Raw genomic sequence first — 22,752 nt, forward strand, 5'->3', positions numbered from 1 at the left:
GAATCATTTCTAAAAAGGTTTATTTTCACACAGAAACAACATGTCATAACTCCACCGAGCCTGTATGTGGCGCTGTAACACTCCCATAAAGTCCCACCAGAAACAGGAAACGAGGCGTGGAGCGTGAAGCTCAGACCGTATACATCACTGTAGGTTCGAACCACGAATACCAGAACCAGAACCTTCTGAGGACCAACGGCAGAGTGCGTTATGTTTAAACTCCTTTAGACTGAAAGTCGGGTCCAAATATTTGGACAGGATGAATGTCATTCAGTCCCAGTGTCCATTGAGGGACAGCTGGGGGTCTTGGGTTAAATCCTTTTTATAATGTTGATCTTTTAAAACTATTCCCATTTCTTGTGTGGACAGAGTCTGAGAGGAACCAAAGATGGAAGATGTTACCACTGGATGGTTCTCTGACCAAGTGGGACCAAGAAAAGGAATTTGACCAACATTTATCTTTGGGTAACAGAAAGAAGAAAACTGAAAATACATGCAGGCATTCAGTTATCCCGTTTTACCACTAAAATACAGCCAAGTTTTCAGCAACAACTGGAGACGGGACAAATTTTAACCTGATGGTCGGACAAATGGAAAACTACCTGGGGTCCATTTCCAAACGTGTCCGTCCTGCATTCTACATCCTGGGCAGGAGGCTGTGAAAGGCCAATAAAAGGAACAGGAAACGACCGGTGGTTTTATTGGCTTCTTGGAAGAGGAGTTCCATTTCATAAGATAACATTTGAACCGCTAGGAGCTCAAACTAAGAGCCAAGAGGGACACTCCGAACCCCGAGGCTGGGGGAAGTCTTAGGAAATTATAAATCACCAACTGTCATCCATGAGTTCATAATCCAAGTGTTGGAACAGGAAGATGCTGCTTTAAGGACCAATAAAAGAAGTTCCAGTCGTCTTCTCTTCAAGACTTTCTGTCTAAAGTTTCAGAAACTTGGGAGGAGATTTGTTTCTGTTCTAGAACTGAAACAGTGAAAGGACCTGGGCAAAGATGGTCTTTGTGTTGAAAGGTTGACCGAGTCATCGGTCGGGTCCTTGGTTGGTGGAGAGATTCCACCTCCAGAAGCTGTTGGAGAACAAGAACAGCTTCATTGATGCCAGTTTTATTTTGCTCCTGGTCTCATATACGACGTCTCGCAACAGTTTTTACCTCCACTCCCACGGCGTTAGGAAACAGGAAGTGCAGCTAAGAAAGCAGAATCTCTGCAGAAAGAAGTTGCCTGGATTAGATGAAACTTTGTAGTTGAGGGTTTTGTTTGAAGAATATAATTCCTGTGTTTGACGATCGTAACTTGACAGTACTTACCGGGTCCCTGGTCCTTAAAGGGTGGTCCCTGTAGGTACCCTGCAGGTACCCAGTGTATCGTGCATCGTTGCGACCCTGCCTGGTGGACCAACTAAGTCTTGACAGCATCTCTGTGCTCAGCTTGGCAAAGAAGAAAGATTAGAAAAACCCGACTTCAGCGTTGGATCTGATCACATCGTCAGGAAGTTTTACTTCCCGAACTTACACGGAATACGTCCGGAGATTTCCTACAAGTGAAGGCAGGTGGAGTGAAAATACTTTTCAGGTCATATTTTATTGAACAAAAATGTTTTCAAAGATCATGTAGGAAATACATTATAATACAAATGTTGCACATACAAGACAAACGTAAGATCTAGAAAAAGGCATGAATCTGACTGAAGAGGGGAACAGGTTAGGAGACTAACCAACAGGAAATCAGACCGGACCGGACGTGGAAATCTGTCAGGATGGTCACCCAGCGAGTTTCTTATCGACTGACCTGTGATGAACTCTGAACTCAGACAGAAAATCTGTTTCATTCAAAAGATTCTAGTTTCTGAAAACCAAGATTGGCCATTAAAAAAAAAAAAGTAGTTTTATCAAAGAAAAAACAGTTTTATGCTAAAAAGAAATAATAAATTTGAAAGAAAAGCCAACTTGCTTTTTCCTGACTGTCTGCTGATCTGAAATAATCTGGAAAGATGAATTTAAAACTTTACGTTCGGCTACTTTTTCTGAACATGACCACAGAGGAAGAATGCTTCTGTCCGGTGAAACGGGGTTTGTTACAAAGAATACAGAGTTGTGTCACAGATGACATGAAGACGGGTTCCTCACAGTATCAACACGTTGGAAAGAACAGGAGGCGGTCTGGCGTGATCCTCCCAACCTGCAGGGGGCAGCAGAGCTACCAAACCCCAACGAGTCGCTGCTCGCTTGTTGCAAAGATCTGAAGGAGAAATAATGACATTCTGAGCGAGCACCAACGTCACAAAGTTAGCACCGGTAGCAAAAACCAGTCTGGACTTTTACAAGTTCTTTCTAATGAGATCTTAATGCTGCAACAAAACATTCTGTTGTGTTCAGGAACAGCAAACAACGAAACTTCAGCTGCCCTGAAAAATGCTTTAAATTCACAACGAGCTATGAAGAGGTTCGTCACATCCGGGGGGGTTGGATGGATGGTCCGGTTTACTGCAGTCAGAAACAAAGATGGTTCTTTAATGCTGGTGGACAGAAATCAGTGAAGTTTGGTTTTACACCCACAGCTTAAAAGAAACGTTTAGATGATTTGCAGCAGGGAAACAATAACTATCTTACCTGATGTAGATAGCTCTTTGAACAACCTCAGTTTGGATAAAGATTTGGGCTGGATTGACGAGCTAACGGCTAACAGCTAACGGCTAGCGGCTAGCGGCTAACAGCTAACGTATTTAATGCCGTCGTAAATATTACATTTCATTTCACCATTTTTTGGCGCTCTTCACATGGCTGTTATTTTTGCTTTCCCAAATTATTTAATCGGCGTTCTGTGGTTATTTGGAGGAGTAAGAAACAGCAGCAGCTAGTTGTAGCAGTTCTGGTGCAGCCTGGAGCCACTTCCTGCAGGAATATCTTTAAATCTCTGAGCTGAGATGTAGAACTGATGGTAAGTGAATAAAAACATGGATTAAAGTTTGGCTGAACTGATATGAAAGCCTCTTTGGCCACGTTCCGACTAGCCTTTAGCTCATGAGCCTAGCAGACTTCTACACTACACCGGATGTTTTTAAAAACCTAAAGACTTTCTGCTGCGTTTGAACCTGCGGTCCACATGAAACAGAGATCTGTAAAACTCTTTTTAAAACCTTGAGCCGACTGGAGGTGAAAACTAAGCTGAAACTCGGAGCCCGACAGGCTAACAAGCTAACGACTAATCCAAAAGCAACAGGCGCTAAAGCAACTTTTTCCATCTTAAAACAACTTCAACTTCCAAACTCAATGATGGAATAAAAGTGGTGGATCTGTGAAGGAGAGACAATGACACGACGACCAACCTGTGTGTTTATTTATTTATATATTTTTATGTTTTTTACGTTTAAAGTTTCTGTAAGTTCACCTTAAAGTTAGTCGCTGTAAAATCATAAAGACTGGACCCTAAAGACACAAAACTCACACCAAATCTTCCTCCTGTTAAAGGTTAATGTGACCAGCTGCTAACTACCTACAGGCTCCGACCAGCCTGATGCTGGTCGGTCACATGACTCAGTGTTTACATCAAGTGCAGACCCACACTTCAGAGCTGCAGATCAATATATCTGTAAAACCACGTTAGTAAACTTAAACTGCCCTGTTTCATAAAGTCCAGAACCTTTTATGTTTCAGCTCATACTTCGAAACGAGGAACTCTTAAACAACAACAATAATAATCATAATAAGGCGCCATTTTTACGTGTTTTTCTGTCTGCCTTTATCCCGATTCCGCCGCCGTCTGACTTTGATCATTTGCTGATATGTTAAACGAAACTGAGATCATTCAAAGAGCGATCTACAACAGGTAAGATATTAACTGTTCATCACTTCTCCACATCGCCCCACTTCAAACTGTCTGAACTGTCCCTTTAAACCGAATCAACTATCAGGATTAATCTGAACCATCAGGCTGATATTTAGAAAACATTAAATCTCCAGTCTGCTGTTTTCTCACAGGTGAGTTTGGTAACTCCCATTTTCAGAACATGAAACATTTTTTGTTTGTCTGTCGGATGAATCGAACAAAAGGAACACTTTGTGAATAACTTTAGCTCCAATTTAGCTTTTTTCTGCAGTGCTCCCTCTCCCAGAGCCACCCCGACTTCCAGTGGAGACAGAAACTTTATAAACAGGAAGACAAACTCTTCATCCTTCCTTTTAGTTATAATCAGTTATTTTAAGGAAATTTGATACTTTTCTCCCAACAGCAGCTTCGTTTTTAATCCTCTCTGGAGATAATTTGTGGCAGATAGAACACGGTTATCGCTAAAAGTAAAAAACAAACACCTAAGTTTCAAATACATTTTGCTTTAGTTTAAGTGAACTTAAATATTTAAACAGCGACGCACACTGAACGCCAGGACTTCCACCTCCACCTCTGCCGGGCGGCTGGCGGACTCAGGGTGTTGTTTTAAGGTTTGGTGTGGCGTAAACAATGTGTTGACAGTGAGAACGTACCCGCAGCTGCCGGACGGACAGACATTTCCCAGCCTGCTAGGAAAAGCATCACCTATCTGTAAATGCCTTTCAGCCCCACATCCAAACTCTGATCTCCAGCAGCCACCACAGAAACCCACGTGAGACATGGCCGGGTGGAGGCTAACGAATGAAAAACACTAACACCTGCTAAAGGAGGTTCTGTTTTCAGGGAGGGGGGCATTCACTTCTGCTGAAATCTGAAGTCTCTCAGCACGTGGTTGAGAGGGTGGATCTGTATCACCGGGGAAAGGTTGACCTGCAGGATCTTCTGGGCTTTCCTGCAGGCCTCAGCCACAGAGCGAGAGTCGTCCACTTTGATGACTTTCTGCCTGAAGCCTTTCTTGTCCTTCCAGTTGTCTCTCAGGTCCTTTGATCCCCGAACCTCTCGGTGGAGGCCGTTGCCCCTCCAGCCGTTGCTGGTCAGGTCCGTGTGGGCCTGCGGGAACACCCGACCGTTGGCATAGAAGACCGGAGCCGAGTCTCCGATGAGGGCGCCGTCCAACCGAATCGGACAAGACAGGTTCTTCTGGCTGAACAAGGCCACGGCTCTGGTGGACGCCCCGTCACCGTTCTGAGAAGGCTGAGAAGGTATTCCTGAAAGTGTTGGGGGGTGCGGCTGCGGCGGAAAGGTAACAGAGCTCATCTCAGAGTCCCACACAGTCTGGATCTGGAGTCTTGCCGTGTGGAAGCCAGACAGACCTTCAATGTTGGTCAGTCTGAGGCACGGCTGCAGGTCCACCTGCGACAGCTCTACAGTTCGACTGGGCGTCCGGCTGTAAACCATGGCGTGATGGTTCACCAACATCTCAGGAGGCCGGATTCCTTGAATCCTGGGGCTGCTCCTCTCTGACATGTTCCAGGACGGATGCACCTCCCTCTTCTTGATCTGGGGCTTTCTCTTCCTCTTCTTGGTGGTGGGCCTGACGTTCTTGCTGGCCAGCTTCAGCATGTCTTCGGTCAGGGGCTGACTCGTGCAGGACCGGTAGCGGTAGACGTCCTGGCTGCGCAGCACGCTGGGCTTGTGGCCCTCCTCGCTCAGCTCCTGCAGGAAGCTCACCAGCTCCTCGGTGTTGGAAAGGTCTCGGGACATTGGGCTGAAGATCTTCAGAGCGTCCAGGAGGACATTGTGACCCGCTGACGAGATCCGAGACCAGGAGTGAACAGCCCTCCGCTCCTCATTGGCGAACGCCAACGGCCGGCTGACCATGGGACCTTGAGGTGCGTCAGCCATGTTTTTAGATCTGCAAACAGAAAAAGGTCACAGTAAGTACAAACCAGAAAACATCTGAAGAAATGCTGAGGAATCCAGGACTCTGATGGTCACACGGGTGGAATGAGACACTCAACCCATGAAATGAAACAAGATTTTTCAGAAAAAAGCTTGAGCCACAAACTGAACTGACCGTCCTCTCCCGTCTGATTTCAGACCTCAGGACGGCTCTTCAGCTATAGATGACCTTCAAACTCCTCATTGAAGCTGTGTGGACTCAGGGAGGTCCAACTCTGTTCTCTCTGTCTCTGGGAGCTGAATCGCAAGTTGGACTGAATTGCGGTTCTGGAACTCATAATATGGGTTACATCTTGAGGAAGTTGCTCGCTCGAATCAGGCGGAATGGTCCTGGAATTTGGCTGTTTGGATTCACCATTGAGACTTTTCAAGGCAGACAGAAAACAAGTCTGCCTGACCCAAAACAATTATTGTTTGTTTGTGAATCTGGCTCCCCCAGGCTGAGCTTGGTCAGTTATCTCAAATTCTCCCTGGATTTTATGCAAACAAGATGCTCTGCTCCCTCTGCCTGAGGACATCTGTGGATCTGCTCTGGGCTGGCTGATAAACATTCCATCATTATCAAAGACAATGGCCTCTGTGACGTGATCCATGGACTTATCTGCAAACACACACACACACACACTCGTGCAACATGCACCACATCGTCTTCCACCGCCTCTAACAAACACACACTTTCCTCTGTTTCTGAGTCATCTCTCTCACTCCAACTTAGGTTATCCTATATTTCATTTAGATTATACGTTTGATGTGTTTTTTTTTTCTTTTTTAGTGTTTCATTCTGTACCTGCTGTATTGGATTCTGTTTTTATTTCTGTTGTAAAGCACTTTGGATCGCCTTGTTGCTGAAAAGTGTTATATAAATGAATCTCACTTCACTTCACAAAGGGGCTAAATTAAAAACAGACTCTTCCTCACAGTACGTAGCTACAGAGTCAGCTGCCCTCACTGCACAGCTGGAGTGATGGGACTGCATGGTCCTAGTGCCTGATGTTTCTGTCACAAACCATTAAAACGATGGAAACATCTTCAGTTCTAACGTCAGAGGACGTTGACTGTGAATCGACAAGACAAAACTTTCAATTCTTGTGTTAGTTTTTAGGTCTTACAGAGTTATAAAAGATATGATAAGTTAAAAAGATCGATCCCTTCCGGTTTAAGTGACGAAGCGATGAGCTAAACAAAGAGAAAGAATGTGTTTTGATGAATGAAGTGTATAAGAAGTGGAAGGATGGTGGTAGTAAATGGACTGTACTTGTAGAGCAGCAGGTCACTAAGTGCTTTCTGTGCCTCATTTATCCATCCAGCTCTCTGCTACATCTCTACAAAGCTAATCTGAATAAATCATCTATGGAGTGATTGAGATCACGTTCAGACCCTGATGGGACACATCGGAGGCAGTGAGGGGTTCAGTGTCTTGACCAAGGACACTTCGGTGAGGCATACTGGAGGAATCGAACCTCCAGCTGTCCCTGAGGAGGACAACTCCTCGAACCACTGATCCAGAGCTCGGAGGTTAGTGACATGGTGCTGGTGTAGATTATCAGTCATCCAGGACATGACAAAACCCAAAAAAAATAAAAACCAACTGGACTTTTATTCTGTAGTTGAAGACATTTCACACCCCATTCAGGAAGCTTTCTCAATTCAGACCTGGAGATGCTCCAGGGTTTTTTCCCACCCAGTACGATTCATAAGCAGATTATTCTCCCTCCCCTCCCTCCTGAGGGTCATTAGAGACTTTCACAAAATGGCCACAAAGACCAGTCTTGTCGTTCTGCTGCTTCCCAAACCACTGATGAAGCCGGACACGCCCTGCACAGACGTGAGCTTTCAGGAATGAAGGGGAACCAAAAGAGGCGTGGAGCAGAGATCAGCTGGGTCGACACGAAGCGCAACACAATAAAATTTGTAACGGACGAAACAATGACATAATGAATTAACTCCTTTAAACAACGTGTCCTGTCCTGAAGAGCTGATCTCCTGCGTCTGACCTGCAGACAGCAGAACGCTCAGTTTGTGTCCTCAGGATAGACCCAAACAGCTGCAGTTTATTTAGACTGGTTTGGATTATTTTTACCTACAGATGCTGATAAATTGTTGGTCCCCTTAAAGAATCTATTAATCTTTGTATTACAGTCATGTTTCAAACTAAGTGTTAGACCTTAATTAGTGTCTCAGGAGCCTTCAAGCTTCCCATCAGCCTGTTGAAACAACAAACAGCCTCTGGGTGGTTTGGTTTGGTTCTCCTCTCTGAGCCGTTTCAGGAGCTCAGAGAGAAGATTACAGATGTCTGTGTCAAAGCTAAAGGCTACAGGAACATCTCCAAGCAGCTTCATGTTCCTCTGACCACAGCTGACAAGATTATTAAAAAGTGGAAGGTTCACTGGACCGCAGCTGACCTTCCAGGACGTGGACGCACGAGGAAATGAAACCTCGGGTTGAACGGATGGATAGATTGTAAAAAAAGAGCCGAGGAAATCATCCAAGCTGAACTCCTGATCGGACCATCTGTCACGTTTTAAAGAATGATGGAAGAAAACCAGAAGGCTCCATAAAAAAAAAAACAGGAATCCACCAAAATTAATGTTGACAAGAACCAAAGCTTTTTGTTGGTACCAATATATTTATCTGCGCCTGTGTGGGGATTTGCTGGGTCTTCACCTCTTCATATTCTGACACACACAGGTTTGCCGTTTCAGTGGATATATGGATATTACTTGAAGAACTGAACAAACATGAGCCTAGTTTAAAAATCTAATTAAACTGTTTCACAAAAATCCAACCTAACGGGTCACAGATGGAAACCTTTGGTTTGTTTAACCAATTTCATGGTTCTGAAAGTCCTGCAAGCGTTCTGAGAACTAAGAACCCTAAATCTTATGTTTCTGTAACTATTATCACATGGAAACACAATACAAGCCGTCTTTGAGCTCAATATGTACTTAAAGGAAGGTTGTGACTTTAGATTTTATTTATTTTTACCGTTGAAACGCACCGAGCAGAAAAACTTTGCCTGTATGAGAGTTATCTGCGAGGTGGTTTAATAGAGAGGCTACCCGAGTCCTGCTGCAGCTGTGATCACACAAGCAGCCTGATTATTGCTCACAGGGGGAAGTTAGTCCGCCGTCAGCAGCCGTGTAATCAGACTCCTCGAACCGCCACAAAACGGCAGAAAAAGCTCTGCACCTGCTGAGGAATTAAACCAGCGGCCTCGTTAGTCTGACTTCTTGACGGAAAGCCACATAGAGTTAAGCCGTGACCTGTTCTGGAAAAATGAGTCACTATCAGGAGGTTTTCCAATATGGAGTTATTATTTTCAAACTCTCCGCCTCAGAAGCTTCAAAATGAGACGCAGTTTGTTGAAATTTGGTGATTTATCACCAGGAAGCCGGTTTGAAAACTCGATTTTTATTAAAAAAGGGTGATGCCCGAGCTTCATAATGACGCCAAACATTATACAACGGGATTTCCCAGTGCTACAGCAGAGAAACTTTAGAGGTAGATTAGGATTATATGCTCTTTCAGATGGTGTCATTTTTACACAAAATAAAACCTAAACATATATAAATTTGCTTGAGCTCATTCAGGTCAAACTTTATATATACATTTCCTCTGAAGGAGTGTCCCATCTTTCCAGTGATGGTTTTACATCTTAAACATGTCAGAGGTTTGAACCCTGATGTGCGATCTGTTGGTGCTTCTTAGAAACTACGACAAATTACAGCTCAACGTTCATAGAGCTGTGAGCTGCAGCTAAAAGAAATTAGTTTTAAATTGGATAGACTCAAAGTTTGCAGGTTGTAGACGTACAAGCGGGGATTTACGGCCGTGAGCGGGCAACAAAATGGACGCCATCGAAAACGTGCATGGATATTTATAGTCAAATCCTCGAGAACTTCAAGCTAACTGACAAGAAGACGACCGTTTGTTCGCCCCGGAAGGTTTCCTTCACTTAGAGAAGCACAACAAGAGGAAACGGCAGGAAAAACAACCTTCATTTCATTTGGTATTTAAAGTAAAAATCCTTTTCTGTCGGCTGTAGAAAAATCATCCTGTTGATTGAATACGAAGAGACAAAACTCAACACATCCGTTTAAAGAATAATTGGTTGTGTAGATGTCACTAACTAAATAAATATAAATTAAACCAGACAATTTTATGAATAATACACAAAATTCATGCATGATGTGAGCTAAGTTATAGAACATTAACGTCTCTATTATTCCATTTTAATCTGAATTTGTACAAAAAAAAAGATTTCTCTGCAGTTTGCTGCGTCTCAAAAGGGATGCGAGTTATTAAAAGTTGTAAATCTTTCTTTGAATATCCTTTCAAAATAAACTACCCCGGTGGAGACGCTCCAAGCTGCTTCTGTTTGGAAACAACCTGCAGAGGTATTCTCATTAATCCTTACATTACGCTAAATATTTCAGCTTTTTATTTCTAAATACATAAATATTTAAAGAGATTTGTTTTCTTTTTGTGTCAAGCTAAGGCTGGCTTTTTAAATCTGTATTTTTGGCATTTTACAGTATATCACAAATTAAACGTAAACAATGATGAAAAATAAATTAATAAAATTGTTGATTTTGAGTCAAATAGATTAATTGCAGAATCAATAGATTTGTCATTAAATTAATCAAGATAAAAATACTGCTTAGTTTTAGATTAATCTTAATTTAATCTAATTACAGTAATCTGGCTTTAAATCAATAATTTTACGTTTGTTAGGAGTAACAACACTTTCTGCTCAACAGACAACATTTTAATAATAACTCTGAGAAAATATCTGCTGGAAAGATGCCTTTTATTCAGAACAGTTGGTGGTTTTATCCCAGCTGTCTGGTTCTTAACGAATCTCTTCAGACTTCAGAACGAAGCGTCAATTAAACCGAGCTGCGTGACCTTTGACCTCAGGGGTCAAACTCAAAACCTGATCTGAGCCCAGAACCAATGACCTTTATTTATGTTTTTTAAAGGAATAAATCTCATGTTTGTAAGATGTTTACAGTCAGATTGTTTTTCACAGAGACGGTTACACCAATCGGAGGTCCCTGAAACTAATGTTGATTTGTTTGCAAAGATCATGTTGGATTTTCAGCCCTGCTCATGCAGCATCACTTAGGTAAATGTGACAAAATACATCCTGATGGCTGCTCAAAATCTGCTTCCAAAACATGGATCTGAATCTGTCTCTTGGCTGGAAGGAGGACAGACAAAATGTGATTCTGTTTCCAGTGATCCTTCTCTAAAAACAATAATAGACCAACGGGTTCATCAACAAAGTCCTCCCTGTCTGTCTCAGACTGTTTTTTATTATTATCATCATCATCTCTTCCTCTGAGCTTCCATCATCTCTGGGTCTGGGTCTCCAACAGAAGCTGGAGCTCCACGTTCAAAAATCGCCTCATTATTTATAAAACTGACTAAATTTAACACTAAACACACAAAACGACACCCAAACTGTAAAACACAAACACGCTAAATATCACAAAACTCAAAGCTCACCGTTTTGTTTTTTGTTTTTTGGCATCGCCGAACTTCCTTTATATTTTGCGCCTCTTTCTTCTTCTTCCTGTAGATTTTTGGTAGTTTGACAGATAACGTTGAGCCTCGGTCAGATGGGGGGGGGTCTTTTATTCGCGGGGATTGGGGGTGAGATCGGACGGAGGATGGGGGAGTTTTCTCTCAGAGACTCTCCAGCTTCACTGCCTCTCCCTCTAATGCTTCAAATAAGACGATTTTCAGAAAGAAAAATGTGTTGTGAATTATTTATCAGGTTTTCCTCGGCCTATCGAGACAATTTAAAAACTGGTGTAAAGCTTGAAGTCTGGACTAAATTATAACACAGTCTCAGAGTTCTTCTTCATCAGACTCTTGATCTGGTTCTGACATATAAAGACTTGATAATACATCCTCACAATCCTGTTCTGTCTGAGCATTTTTAAGAACCTTACGTTGATTACGCAGCCACTGAGAGGAAACCTCATAGTCGATGTTTCTCAGAGAACGCTGGAACCAAATTTAAAGAATCTCTTTATTATTCTTCTCCTCCGTCTTGCAGAGTAATGCAACAGAGAGCAGCAGCTTAGATCATCTTGTTGATAATATTATAACTTCACTGCAAACATCACTTGATAAAGTTGCTCCTCTGAAAAAGAAAGTGATCAGTCAGAGGAAGATGGCTCCTTGGTTTAATTCAGAGCTAAGTTCTTTAAAACAGGCAGCTAGAAAGTTGGAAAGAAAATGGTGCTTCGCTAACATGGAAGAATTTTATTTAACCTGGACAGATAGCCTGCTAACATACAAGAAAACCCTTTGTGATCTAGATCCGTAAATTATCATCTTTAAAGGTGAACTGAAATCAAATCTTTAAAAAAAATTGACATTTCATGAAGGTTATTTAGTCAAACACGTACACACGTTTTTCTGACATAAAACTTAAACAACTTGTTTTTAGCAGTAACGAGGGTCGGAGCGGTGCTTCTCTTTGAAGTGATCCGAACCAGAGTTCTCCTGTTCTCTTGTCCTCAGACAGTGGACATGTGGCCATACTTGTCCCGTTGGACAGTGGACTTGCGGCCATACTTGTCCCGTTGGACAGTGGACTTGCGGCCATACTTGTCCCGTTGGACAGTGGACATGTGGCCATACTTGTCCCATTGGACAGTGGACTTGTGGCCAATCTGTACATGGAGGAAGTGGAACAGAGAGCCCTGAACTCCTTTGATGGAGCTACACCGAGCCATTGGCTCAGATATGTGGACGATATCTGGGTCCAAATCCAAGCTAAGGAAGTAGAAGCGTTCACCAGACACATCAACTCTGTTGACAACAACATCAAGTTCACCAGAGAGGACACTAATGACAACAAGCTGCCACATACCACTGAACAGAACAAGTAGAAGAACAGACAGAGAAACATTGTCATCCCTGATGTTTCTGCAGTGGCCGAGAAATTAAGAAGGATTTTCTCCAAACACAACATCCAGGTCCATTTCAAACCCAACAGGACTCTGAGGCAGAGGCTGTTCCACCCTGAGGACAAAGAGGCTGGTCCATCCTGAGGACAAAGAGGCTGGTCCATCCTGAGGACAAAGAGGCTGGTCCATCCTGAGGACAAAGAGGCTGGTCCATCCTGAGGACAAAGAGGCTGGTCCATCCTGAGGACACAGACAGAGGTGTGGTGTCTGCAGGTCAGACCTCCATATTGGAGAAACCAAACACCTTCTCCACAGATGCATGGCTCAACACAGGCATGAGCAGCTCTTCAGGACAGGACTCAGCTGAGCTCCTACACCTCAAGAATAAGGGAAACTTTTGAGGACCAAAATGTTCATATTTTGGACTGAGAAGACAGATAGTTTGAGAGGGTGGTGAATGAAGCCATTTTTGTCCAAAGAGAGAAACCAACATTAAACAGAGAAAGTCATCTCAGATTTCAGCTTTCAAAAACCTATAATGGAGCCTTAAGCCTGATCCCCAGTCAGTTTCATTCCAATCAACACCTTCATCACCCATCAGTGAGTCAGGCTAACAAGGACCCTAATGAGCCTCTATTGTTAGGAAAGTGAGTTAATCTGCAGGTGAATCCAGATTACAGAACATCTCAGCTTTAAAACCTCAAACTTCACCCGCTCCTCGGATGAGAAACAAAACATCTACAGAATACAAGTCAAGTTGGTTTTATTTTTTTAGGTTTACCATGTCCTGGATGATTAGGAATCTATACCAGCATATATCCACCTGAACAAAATCACTAAAATTAGAAACATCTAGTCTCAAAATGGTACAGAAAAGATGCATTCATCACATCTAGACTGGACTATTGTAATTCTTTATTATCTGGGTGTCCAAAAACTTTTTTAAAAGTCTTCAGTTGACACAAAATGCTGCTGCCAGAGTTCAGTTACGGCTCCGGCATACTTCATAGGAAGTCACAAAGTCGTTTCACAAGCTGTTCGTTTTCACACACACCGTTTATCGTCCACGAGACACTTGGATCAGAACTTCCAGAAAGCTCCTTCCTCCTCCTGCAGCGTTAAGACAGGTTTCTCAACTCCCCTGTCATCGTACAGATGTTTGCTCCCTTACAACAACCAGACGTGTTCATTAAACCAAATTCAAAATCAAATTTGAAATCTTACTCCTAACTTCCAAAGCTATCAACAACCAAAGCTCTTATTACTCCATATTTTTCCTAACAGAGCACTTAGCTCTCAAACTGCAGGTTTCCTTGTGGTTCCTAGAGGTTCTAAAAGGAGGCAGAACTTTCAGTTCTCAGGCTCCAACTTCCAGTTCCTGTCCGTGAGGCTGACATCCTGTCTACGTTTAAGACTTTCCTGTTTGATAAATCCTATAGTTAGGGGTGGGTTGGGTTTCCTGAGCTATCCTTTAGTTCTGATGCTGTAAGCTTAGACTGCTGGAGGATAAATTGACCACATTTCCTCCCTCTTCTGTCTTTGCTTGCTCTGCTCTCCATGTTTTTATTTGTAAATATTTCTATCATTACCTCCGGCGGTGAGGTGGTTACGTTTCGGTTAGTGTTTGTCTGCCTGTTAGTAAGATTACTTAAAAACCAACAAACAGATGTGGATGAAACTTTCAGGAAATGTTGCGGTTGTCACGACAAACAGGTGAAGATGTTTTCGGAGTGATCTGGTCAAGGTCAAAGGTCAAAGTCACAGGTGACCCATGTTCCAACTCTGCAACCATATAACGTAGAAGTCTTGAACTGCACAGCTGGATGATCCCTATTGATTTCAAGGAAACAGGGTCAAAGGTCTTTGTTAAAACCTTGTTTAGGTTTTAAATTTCATTGAATCTAAAACCTCACTATATAAAAGAAGAGCTGGACGTTGAAATGGACCTGGCACTGCGGGGACTGAGCTGTGATGATGCATTTATCCAACTAACAGATGAACTGCTGTCCTGTTAATCCACCAGAGATCAGTTTGGTTGTGATCCGGTCCTAAATACATAAACTGAACTGAATTAAACTGATGAACAATGTGTGAAGTGGCATCGTAGTTTTGTAGTTCTATGTTGAACAACGGCTAATAAGGTCAATGCTAACTAGCAGGAAACATGTCGGACCAAGAGAATCACAGGAAACCTCTTAGACTGAAGACTAATTTACCTCCACCCCCAACCCAAACTCCTTAGCCTTACCCTACATCAGGGGGGTCAAACTCCAGGCCTCAAGGCTCCTCTGCCCTGGAAGTTTTAGGTTTTTCTGCTCCAACACACCTGATTCAAATGGTTTCATTATCTCCTCACCAAATCATCAAGTTCTCCAGAAGCACGTCCTGAAGTCATTCATTTAAACCAGGTGTTTTAAATCAAGAACATATCTAAAACATGCAGGAGATCGTCCCCTGAGGAACGGAGCCGGACACATGTGCCCAACGTTTTGTACATCCATGTCAGAGGTAGAGGTTAGGGATGAGCCAATATAAGTATCTGGGATTGGTCCGATATCATGAGCGTGTATTCATGCTCTTAAAACCGTTTTAATACCACAGTAACATTACAGTACAGCAGTGTGACATTCACCTCTCCGTTGAGCGGTCAAAGTGGTAAAACTGGAACAACAGCAGCCGAGCGGAGGCAGGTTTTTACCTTCGCCAAGGAGAGTGTTTTTGGTAGTGTTTGTCCGTCTGTGTACGAGATTACTCAAAAAGTTATGAACGGATTTTCATGACATTTTCAGGAAACGTCAGACACGGCACAAGGAACAAGTGATTACATTTTGGTGGCGATCTAGAAACAAGTCAAGGTCAAGGTCACGTGATCCTGATCTGTAACTCTGCAATCGTGTAACGTAGAAATGTCACCTCATGGGTCAGGGATGATGCCTATTGATTTCAAGGTCACAAGTGACCCCTTTGTTACCTCCAACAAAGATATTATGTTTTAATAAACGCCACCAGAAGAAGAAGAAGAAAGAAGCAACGTGGCGGTGTTTTAGACACAGAAGAGCAGCTGTGAAGAGGAGGGACGACTTCTATCACCTTCACCACAAACAATTTGATAAAGCATCTAAAAAACCAACACAATGCCGAGTTCAGCGAGTGCGCTAACAGCAGCAGAAAGTCTGTCATGAAGCAGAAGAGGATCCTGACGATCTCACCGCTCAACAAATGGCACTTTTGGAAGACTACTGTCGTCCTGGCTCCGCTTAAGGAGTTAATACATTCTCACAGCAATTGCTAGAAATGTAATAGCATTTATCAGTACTAGCATCGATACTTGCTAACACCAAGTACAATTTTATAAATAAACTTTAGTACATGTGTAAATTATAAATCAAAAAGTAAGCATTTATCTGCAGTGTCCCTCAAAACGAAGAGTACGGTTTTCTCTCATAACCCCAACAATTACAGACTGCATCCACCCAAACTTTTATAGACTTTTAATGTATCTGAGATAAAAATTGTATCTCTTAAACTGGAAGCTAAGAGTCTTATCTTAAACCTTCAAGATAAAACTGTAGAAACATAAAAAGTCCTGCCACTCATGGTTCAAAATGTTTTAAATACGACTTCGTTTTCACACAACAACCGTTTGTCTGAGACTCAAGGCTCAGTATGATTATTTTAAACAGTGTATTTAGTAAGTATGTGCACATATTTACTAAATACTAACACTTGGTTAAACCATAAAGGCTAAAGGTGCAGCTCTGGACTTCATACGTTATCCACGATTTTGTTGGCAGCGAAAAGCTGAACACGAAACATAACTTAAATAATGGACAAGACCCAAAATGTTGGTCTTGTCCATGCAAAAAACATGTTTTGTCATTTTTTAAAATAGTCAATGGTTTACGGGTGGAACACTAGAAATGCTGTGCTTTAAGCCCCGCCTACTAACCAATCTTGGGGTCACAACCTTACTGTTGCGTATAAAATAAGTCGTTACAGCTGAACCTATGAGAAAATTTCAATATTAGCTTACATGGATCAACACCTGAATTTTTTTATTTTTGAACATGGGCGAAGTAAAGTCTGTTTTCATGGAGGGGGCGGGGTTTAAAGCCAGTCTATGGGGATGCTGGATTCTTCCGGGCTTTATCTTTGGGTTCTATAAACGGTCAATGGGCTCGATTCACGCGTTACGAAGTGCCACAACAATAAAAACACGTCTCTGTTTGCTAATGTCTTCTCTACGAGTCAAGGGAACATTTTGAAGCCATAACTAAGAAATAAACGGGAACGCTAACATTTACGGTTTAGGCGTCGGACCCCAATTCCTGGTTGACCTCTGACCTGGTCTCTCTGGCACCCGTTCCTCGGGATTTTACAAACAAATTTGGCGTCTTATTTGGATCAACTCTCGTAAAACTACCCGGCAGTGTATTTTAATTGATGCTAGTGTATTCATTCTGCGTTACGCGTCTACACTTCCTTTAGGACAAAGTCTATGAAATAAAACCCTCCCAAAATTCGACAAACCAGACAAAATCCCATGTTTACTAGGCTAAAAGAACAAAGGAGCCAGAACAGTGAAAGAAAGTCAGCTGCGCTAAATATAGCTTAGCTAAGACGCGATTAAACGGCGATGCTAGCCGAGCAGCTCGCGAGCGCCCCCTGTCCGGCCGCGGGGAACAAACACCGCTTTTCTGCGCACTTTACCAGGAACCACATTCAGACACGTTTCTCGCACAGCAGCCGGGGGAAAAAGCTCATTTATAACTTTTATTCGGTCGGTGAGGGACGCCGCCATTTTTCACACGGACTTGTTAAAGTCGCCGCTCGGAGCTGCGGTGGCCCGACTCTCTGCCAGCGATCTTCCCGTCTGTGAGAGCAGTTCCTCGGGCTGCCTCAGCCCCTCCGGCCGCCGGGCCTCGGCTCGCCTCGCCGCCGCCCGGCGCGTCCCCCCGCCGGGAAATGCGACCGACCCGGATTTATGAGCGTTTTAGGGACAAAAAAGGCGTATTTACCTTTCAACGGCGGTGCCTCGGCATCCTCCGGTTGCCGCTGTGTCGAAGCTCCACAGCAAAATGGCTGCAACAACAGCGGTGTGGATGACAGACCAGCAGAAAGAGGCGGAGGCTGCCGGGGACAGAGCGGGGAGGCGGGCTCATTAACCCCGCCGAGGGGTGGGGGTGGGGAACGGGCACAAGTGGTTAAAAAAATGCCCCCCCCCCCCCAAAAAAAAAGACAAACACACAGGAACTCAAAGACAATGAAGCAGCAACACTCAGGGAGCTACCTGTTCATAGAGGTCAACAATTATTTCCCCAAACTTGAAGTGCAGCATGAGGTCACAGCTGGGCGGGGCTTAGCAAAATTTTTGCTTCTCATAAAAATCGACACAACTACGGTAGCTGAAGGAGGACATGTTTAGAAATCTCTTTTAGTGTCGATATCTCAAGGTAATTGAGATCATATGTTGACTTAAAGCTGAACTGAAATCAAATCTAAAAAAAATCGACATTTCATGAATGTTATTTAGTCAAACACATCCACACAACATTCCAGGGACTCGTTTTTCTGAACTAAAACTTAAATTAACTGTTTTAGTGTTTAAGTCAATAATTTCCAAAGTGGGTGATTTGTGGGGTGGAGCCGGTCATCACGTCGCTACTCTCCGGTTGTTTACGAGTAGAAATGGAAGAAGAAGCCTTTTCTGGACACGAAGAAATGCCAGAAGACTTCGTGGGAGTAGTGGATAAACAACTACACCAGTATGAACATGAACAAATGGTTGGATCAGGTTAAAACTCTTCAGGTTCAAATTCTGATGATCACCAGGACATGGTGGCCGACATGGCCGACAAAACAACGCACATAACGACCGAGTTGGGAACGTGGCTCAATAAGAATCGATTAGCCCCAGATTGTTGTTATGACATCAGTACATGACACTGCAAGTCAAGATAAAAACGGCAGGAGGTAGCTAACGATGCTAACTCAAAGCTAACCTGATGCTAACGTTGCTAACTTGAAGCTTACATGATGCTAACGTTGCTAACTCGAAGCTAACCGGATGCTAACTCGTAAACAATGTGAGCGTGCTTCAGAGTATCGTTTATAAACTCTCACACCAGAGTAAACTAACCAACAGCAGGTTCAGACTATCAGACATGAATTTTTTATATTTTTTCCTCTGAATCACAAACTGATCTCAGGCTGTCAGCCTGTAAGCAGCTCAGACTTTTAATGACAGCACGCTCACTTCCTGTCAGAAGGAAAACTTCCTGTTTCTCCTCTCCTTCTCCGTGGAGATGTCCTCCTCTCCATTTGACTTTCTTTTAAAATTAAAAATAGTTAGAACTGCTGCTGGCAGAAGATTCTGTTTTTTGGCATGAAACCAGTCCACCGCAGTAACGATGGTCGGAGTGGCGCTTCCCTTTGAAGTGATCCAAACAGTTCTAATAGGAATTCCCACATCAGACCTTGTGGATTCAAATCTGAGGAAGGTTTTATCTTTCAGGAAGCCAAAAACTGAAACTCCAATGGTATTTTCTGTCCGATTCGAACAATTAATTCCAACAAACTAAGCTACTGGTATTCATCCAGTCACTGATGAACGGCTGAAAGCCGGGGGTATTTATTTTATTGTCTTCACTAGAAATTATTTTTAAAAATTGTATTTAAACAAAAAGTGCACTTCAAATGTCACATTAAGCATCAACCATCTTAGTTTTACAGCTAATTTCTTTTTCTGTACACATCCAAATCAGTCATTCCGGTCAGGACATTCCTAAATCAGAACCAGACCTCTTCTTTGGTTTTCGAAGACGTTTCACGCCCCATTTGAAAGGTTTTTATCCATGACTCTCCTCAGGTGCTTTCACAACCCTTCACACTTTGAAACAGGAGACTAAAACACGTCATGTTGGTCTTTACAAACGACAATGACCCAAACGACTCACGGGTCCATGACTCATGTGCCTCTAATGGCCATGTTGGTATGAGTGTCTCAACAACAACTTGTAAACCAGGAACTCCTCAGAACTGAAGAACTGCTTTGAATACAAGACAAGACGTCTAGTCACCTTCAATACGAATGTCTTTAAGATGCATCATCGTGTTTGTATTTTGGCAGGGAGCCATTAAGCGGGAGTATTTGGTCAATGTTTAATGTAGGTGATCAAAGTAACATCTGTATAAATGTCAGGACCCAAAGTTTCTCAGCAGAGCATCATCTTAGTGCTGTAATTAAACAGAACCTGGTTCCAGCTCCTGACCCAGCAGAATCTGGTTCCAGCTCCTGACCCAACAGAACCTGGTTCCAACAGAACCTGGTTCTGCTCCTGACCCAACAGAACCTGGTTCCAGCTCCTGACCCAACAGAACCTGGTTCCAGCTCCTGACCCAGCAGAACCTCCTCCAGCAGCAGAACTCTCAGTGGGTTCCTGTTTGTCTCTCTCATGGTTGTGGAGGAGTTGCTTCAGCTCTCTGACGTTCTGGTTCTGGTTCTGGACCGTTCTGTTGTAGATTAGCTGCTGTGTTTGGGATCATTGTCCTGTTTGTCGGACAGATGGCCTCACATCTGACTCCAGAATCAGCCCAAACCATCAGCCCTCCACCACCATGCTGACAGCTGCAGTGTATTCTGGGTAAACATCTGTCCCCTGGTCTGGTTCTGCTCCAGAAGTCTTCTGGTTTCTTCAGGTGAACCTAAGTCGAGCTGCCATGTTGTTTTTAGAGAGAAGAGGCTTTGACCTTTGACCTTTGACCTGCTGACTGAGGCCTGTAGAGTCTGAGCTGGAGCTCATTTCTCTGAGCACTGCATGGTCTGACCTTCAGGGTGAATCAGCAGCTGTCCTCTTGTGAATATTCTTTCTCTCTGTAGAACGATGGACTCCAGATAGTTTGGAAATTACCTTTGACCCTTCTCAGATTGATGGGCAGCAGCAGCTGCTTCTCTGAGGTTTCACACACAGCTTTAACATTTCATTTTTGTTTAATAAATAATGACACAGTGGAATCTGTTGAGTGTTTTTGTTCACTTGAGTTTAGATTTGAACAAAGATGGAAACGAGTGACTAAAATCAGAATTTGGTAAAAAAAAAAAAGCTGCATCCATTTAGAGATGGACAGAAGAGCCCCAGTTTGGTTCGACTGGAAAGGGTTAACCTATTTTCCCTCCAACCTTCGAAACATAAATATATTCTTACAGAAAAGCAGTTTGACCTCTGATCACATTTGCCTTCATTTGTAGAAGTATTTTTTACAGCCTTGAAGGAAACAGAGTCTGTTGGCTAAAATAAAATATTATCAGTTTGGTTTGATTTAGTCTTATTTTATCAGCTCTCAGACTCAGTTATGGTGGAAACATGTCTGTTCAGTTCTTCCTGTCTCCGCTCCGGCTGGGATGTAAATTTGATCATCTTCACCTGAGACTGAGGTCCAGGTTGAATGCTCTGATTTTTGAACTGATAAACCTTTTTTTGGATTTTGTCCTGGAGGACTGATCTACACCAGCAGACAACCAGAGCCCTTGGTGGTGATGAGTATTTGGAGAGCTTCCTGGTGCCGGTCAGCTCCATCACCTCCTGGAAGGTGTCAAAGGAGTAGGGCAGCAGCGGTTTGGGGTCTCCCAGGCACCGAATCAGGGGCTCGATGTGATAAAAGTCTGCCTCCCTCCGAAGCAGCTCCGTCTCCTTAAAGTTGCGCGGCAGCGTGAGCTCGGACGTGCGGAGGAAGCTGAGGATGCAGCTGAAACAGCAGGAGCAGAAATGAGATCAGCTGAGACTGCTGAGCCGACGGTTCTGTCAAACTGTCGGGACTCAGGCAGGATGAAGTTCTGATAAGTGACACGGGTCTGATCCGGTTTTATTTCATGGCAGAGTTTAACTCTGAATCTCCTCGGCCGATTTAATTCTGTGCTTTAATGGAAACTGGGAGGAAAATTTGATTATAAATTCATCAAATTAAACTTCCTCCACACAGGGAAATCTGTAAGTAAGATGTCAAAACTCAGAATTATGTCATTTCCCACACTGAGATTGCAATGGACAAAAAACACGTCTTTTTGGGGAAACTGTCGGCGTATTTTGGTTCTGTAAAACACCACTACAGTGCAGGCAAATTCAGACGACTTGCAGCTCACGTGTCAGCTGGGATCACATGAGACAAACTCGGAGTTAACTGTGGTCACCATGTGCAGCATAACAATGGCTGAGTTTCAACAAAGTAAAACAGACTGAGGGTCGGTTATTGAACTAAGTATAAATCTGAAGAATAAGATGTAATTCACAGATGTGGTTAGTGCTCAGCTGCAGGGGGAGACATTGGGCAATAATTCAGGAAACAGTAAAACTGATTTGCAGAGCTGGAGGTCATTTTTAATTAGTTTTCCTCTTAAGATCTGCAGTAGCGAACAAAGGCCCGGTGGACTCTGTTCTGGAGGCTGTCAGAACCAACAACTGCCTCAGAGGATCTGTGTGTGTCTGAGAGAGAGCGTCCCTGAAAAAGGAACAAAATAAACATCTCTGTGTGTGTGGTCCCTCACCTGCTGCAGCCACTCTCACCTTTCCAGCATCACTCCAGGGTTATACCAACCTGCCAAGAGTCATCCTTCTAATCTCATGTTCTGCCTGCGTGCAGCAGCTGAGGGACGGTGTGGAATTCATCTTCAAGCAGCTTGAGGCTCCTAGCTGAGGCGTCGGAGTGAGTGAGGTGATGTGAATCACCGTGGACACCTGGCAGATGTCCCCAGACCAGGAAAGTGAAGGTAAGGACAGGAGTTTGCTCCTCAGATCATCCATCCTGTTAGACCTCCTGCTTCTCCTCTCTGTCTCCTCCACAGGTCTGAACAAACCTGATCCTTACCTTCAGTGAGGATCTCAAACATCAGGAGAGTGGGCAGTCCAGGCAGCTTGGTCAGGGCCAAAAGGCCCTAACCCCTTCAACCATGAGGAGATCCTAACCCTAGCCCAGGGCCAAAAAGCCCTGACCCCTCACATACTGAGGAGACCCTAACCCTAGCCCAGGGCC

The 22,752-nt window shown here is 43.5% G+C and overlaps 1 protein-coding gene across 4 annotated transcripts; it reads right to left on the bottom strand.

The window, feature by feature from the left end:
- Positions 1-1,575: 1,575 nt before the first annotated feature.
- On the bottom strand, positions 1,576-22,746 carry si:dkeyp-87e7.4 (uncharacterized protein LOC557283 homolog). 4 transcript variants are annotated; one of them, XM_037975192.1, is made up of 3 exons: positions 22,588-22,746; positions 22,318-22,457; positions 1,576-5,753 (listed from the first exon to the last, which is right to left on the bottom strand). In XM_037975192.1, the coding sequence occupies exons 2-3, from the start codon at positions 22,386-22,388 to the stop codon at positions 4,694-4,696; spliced, it is 1,131 nt and encodes a 376-aa protein (XP_037831120.1). In that variant the 5' UTR covers positions 22,389-22,457; positions 22,588-22,746; the 3' UTR covers positions 1,576-4,693. The 4 variants fall into 4 exon arrangements, with proteins under 4 accessions (XP_037831120.1, XP_037831119.1, XP_017295269.1 ...); XM_037975191.1 differs by having other exon boundaries at positions 22,318-22,746; XM_017439780.3 differs by lacking the exons at positions 22,318-22,457; positions 22,588-22,746 and adding an exon at positions 17,745-17,886.
- Between the last annotated feature and the right edge of the window lie 6 nt (positions 22,747-22,752).

This window comes from Kryptolebias marmoratus, linkage group LG4 (assembly GCF_001649575.2).
Source record: "Kryptolebias marmoratus isolate JLee-2015 linkage group LG4, ASM164957v2, whole genome shotgun sequence".
Lineage (NCBI taxonomy): Eukaryota > Metazoa > Chordata > Actinopteri > Cyprinodontiformes > Rivulidae > Kryptolebias > Kryptolebias marmoratus.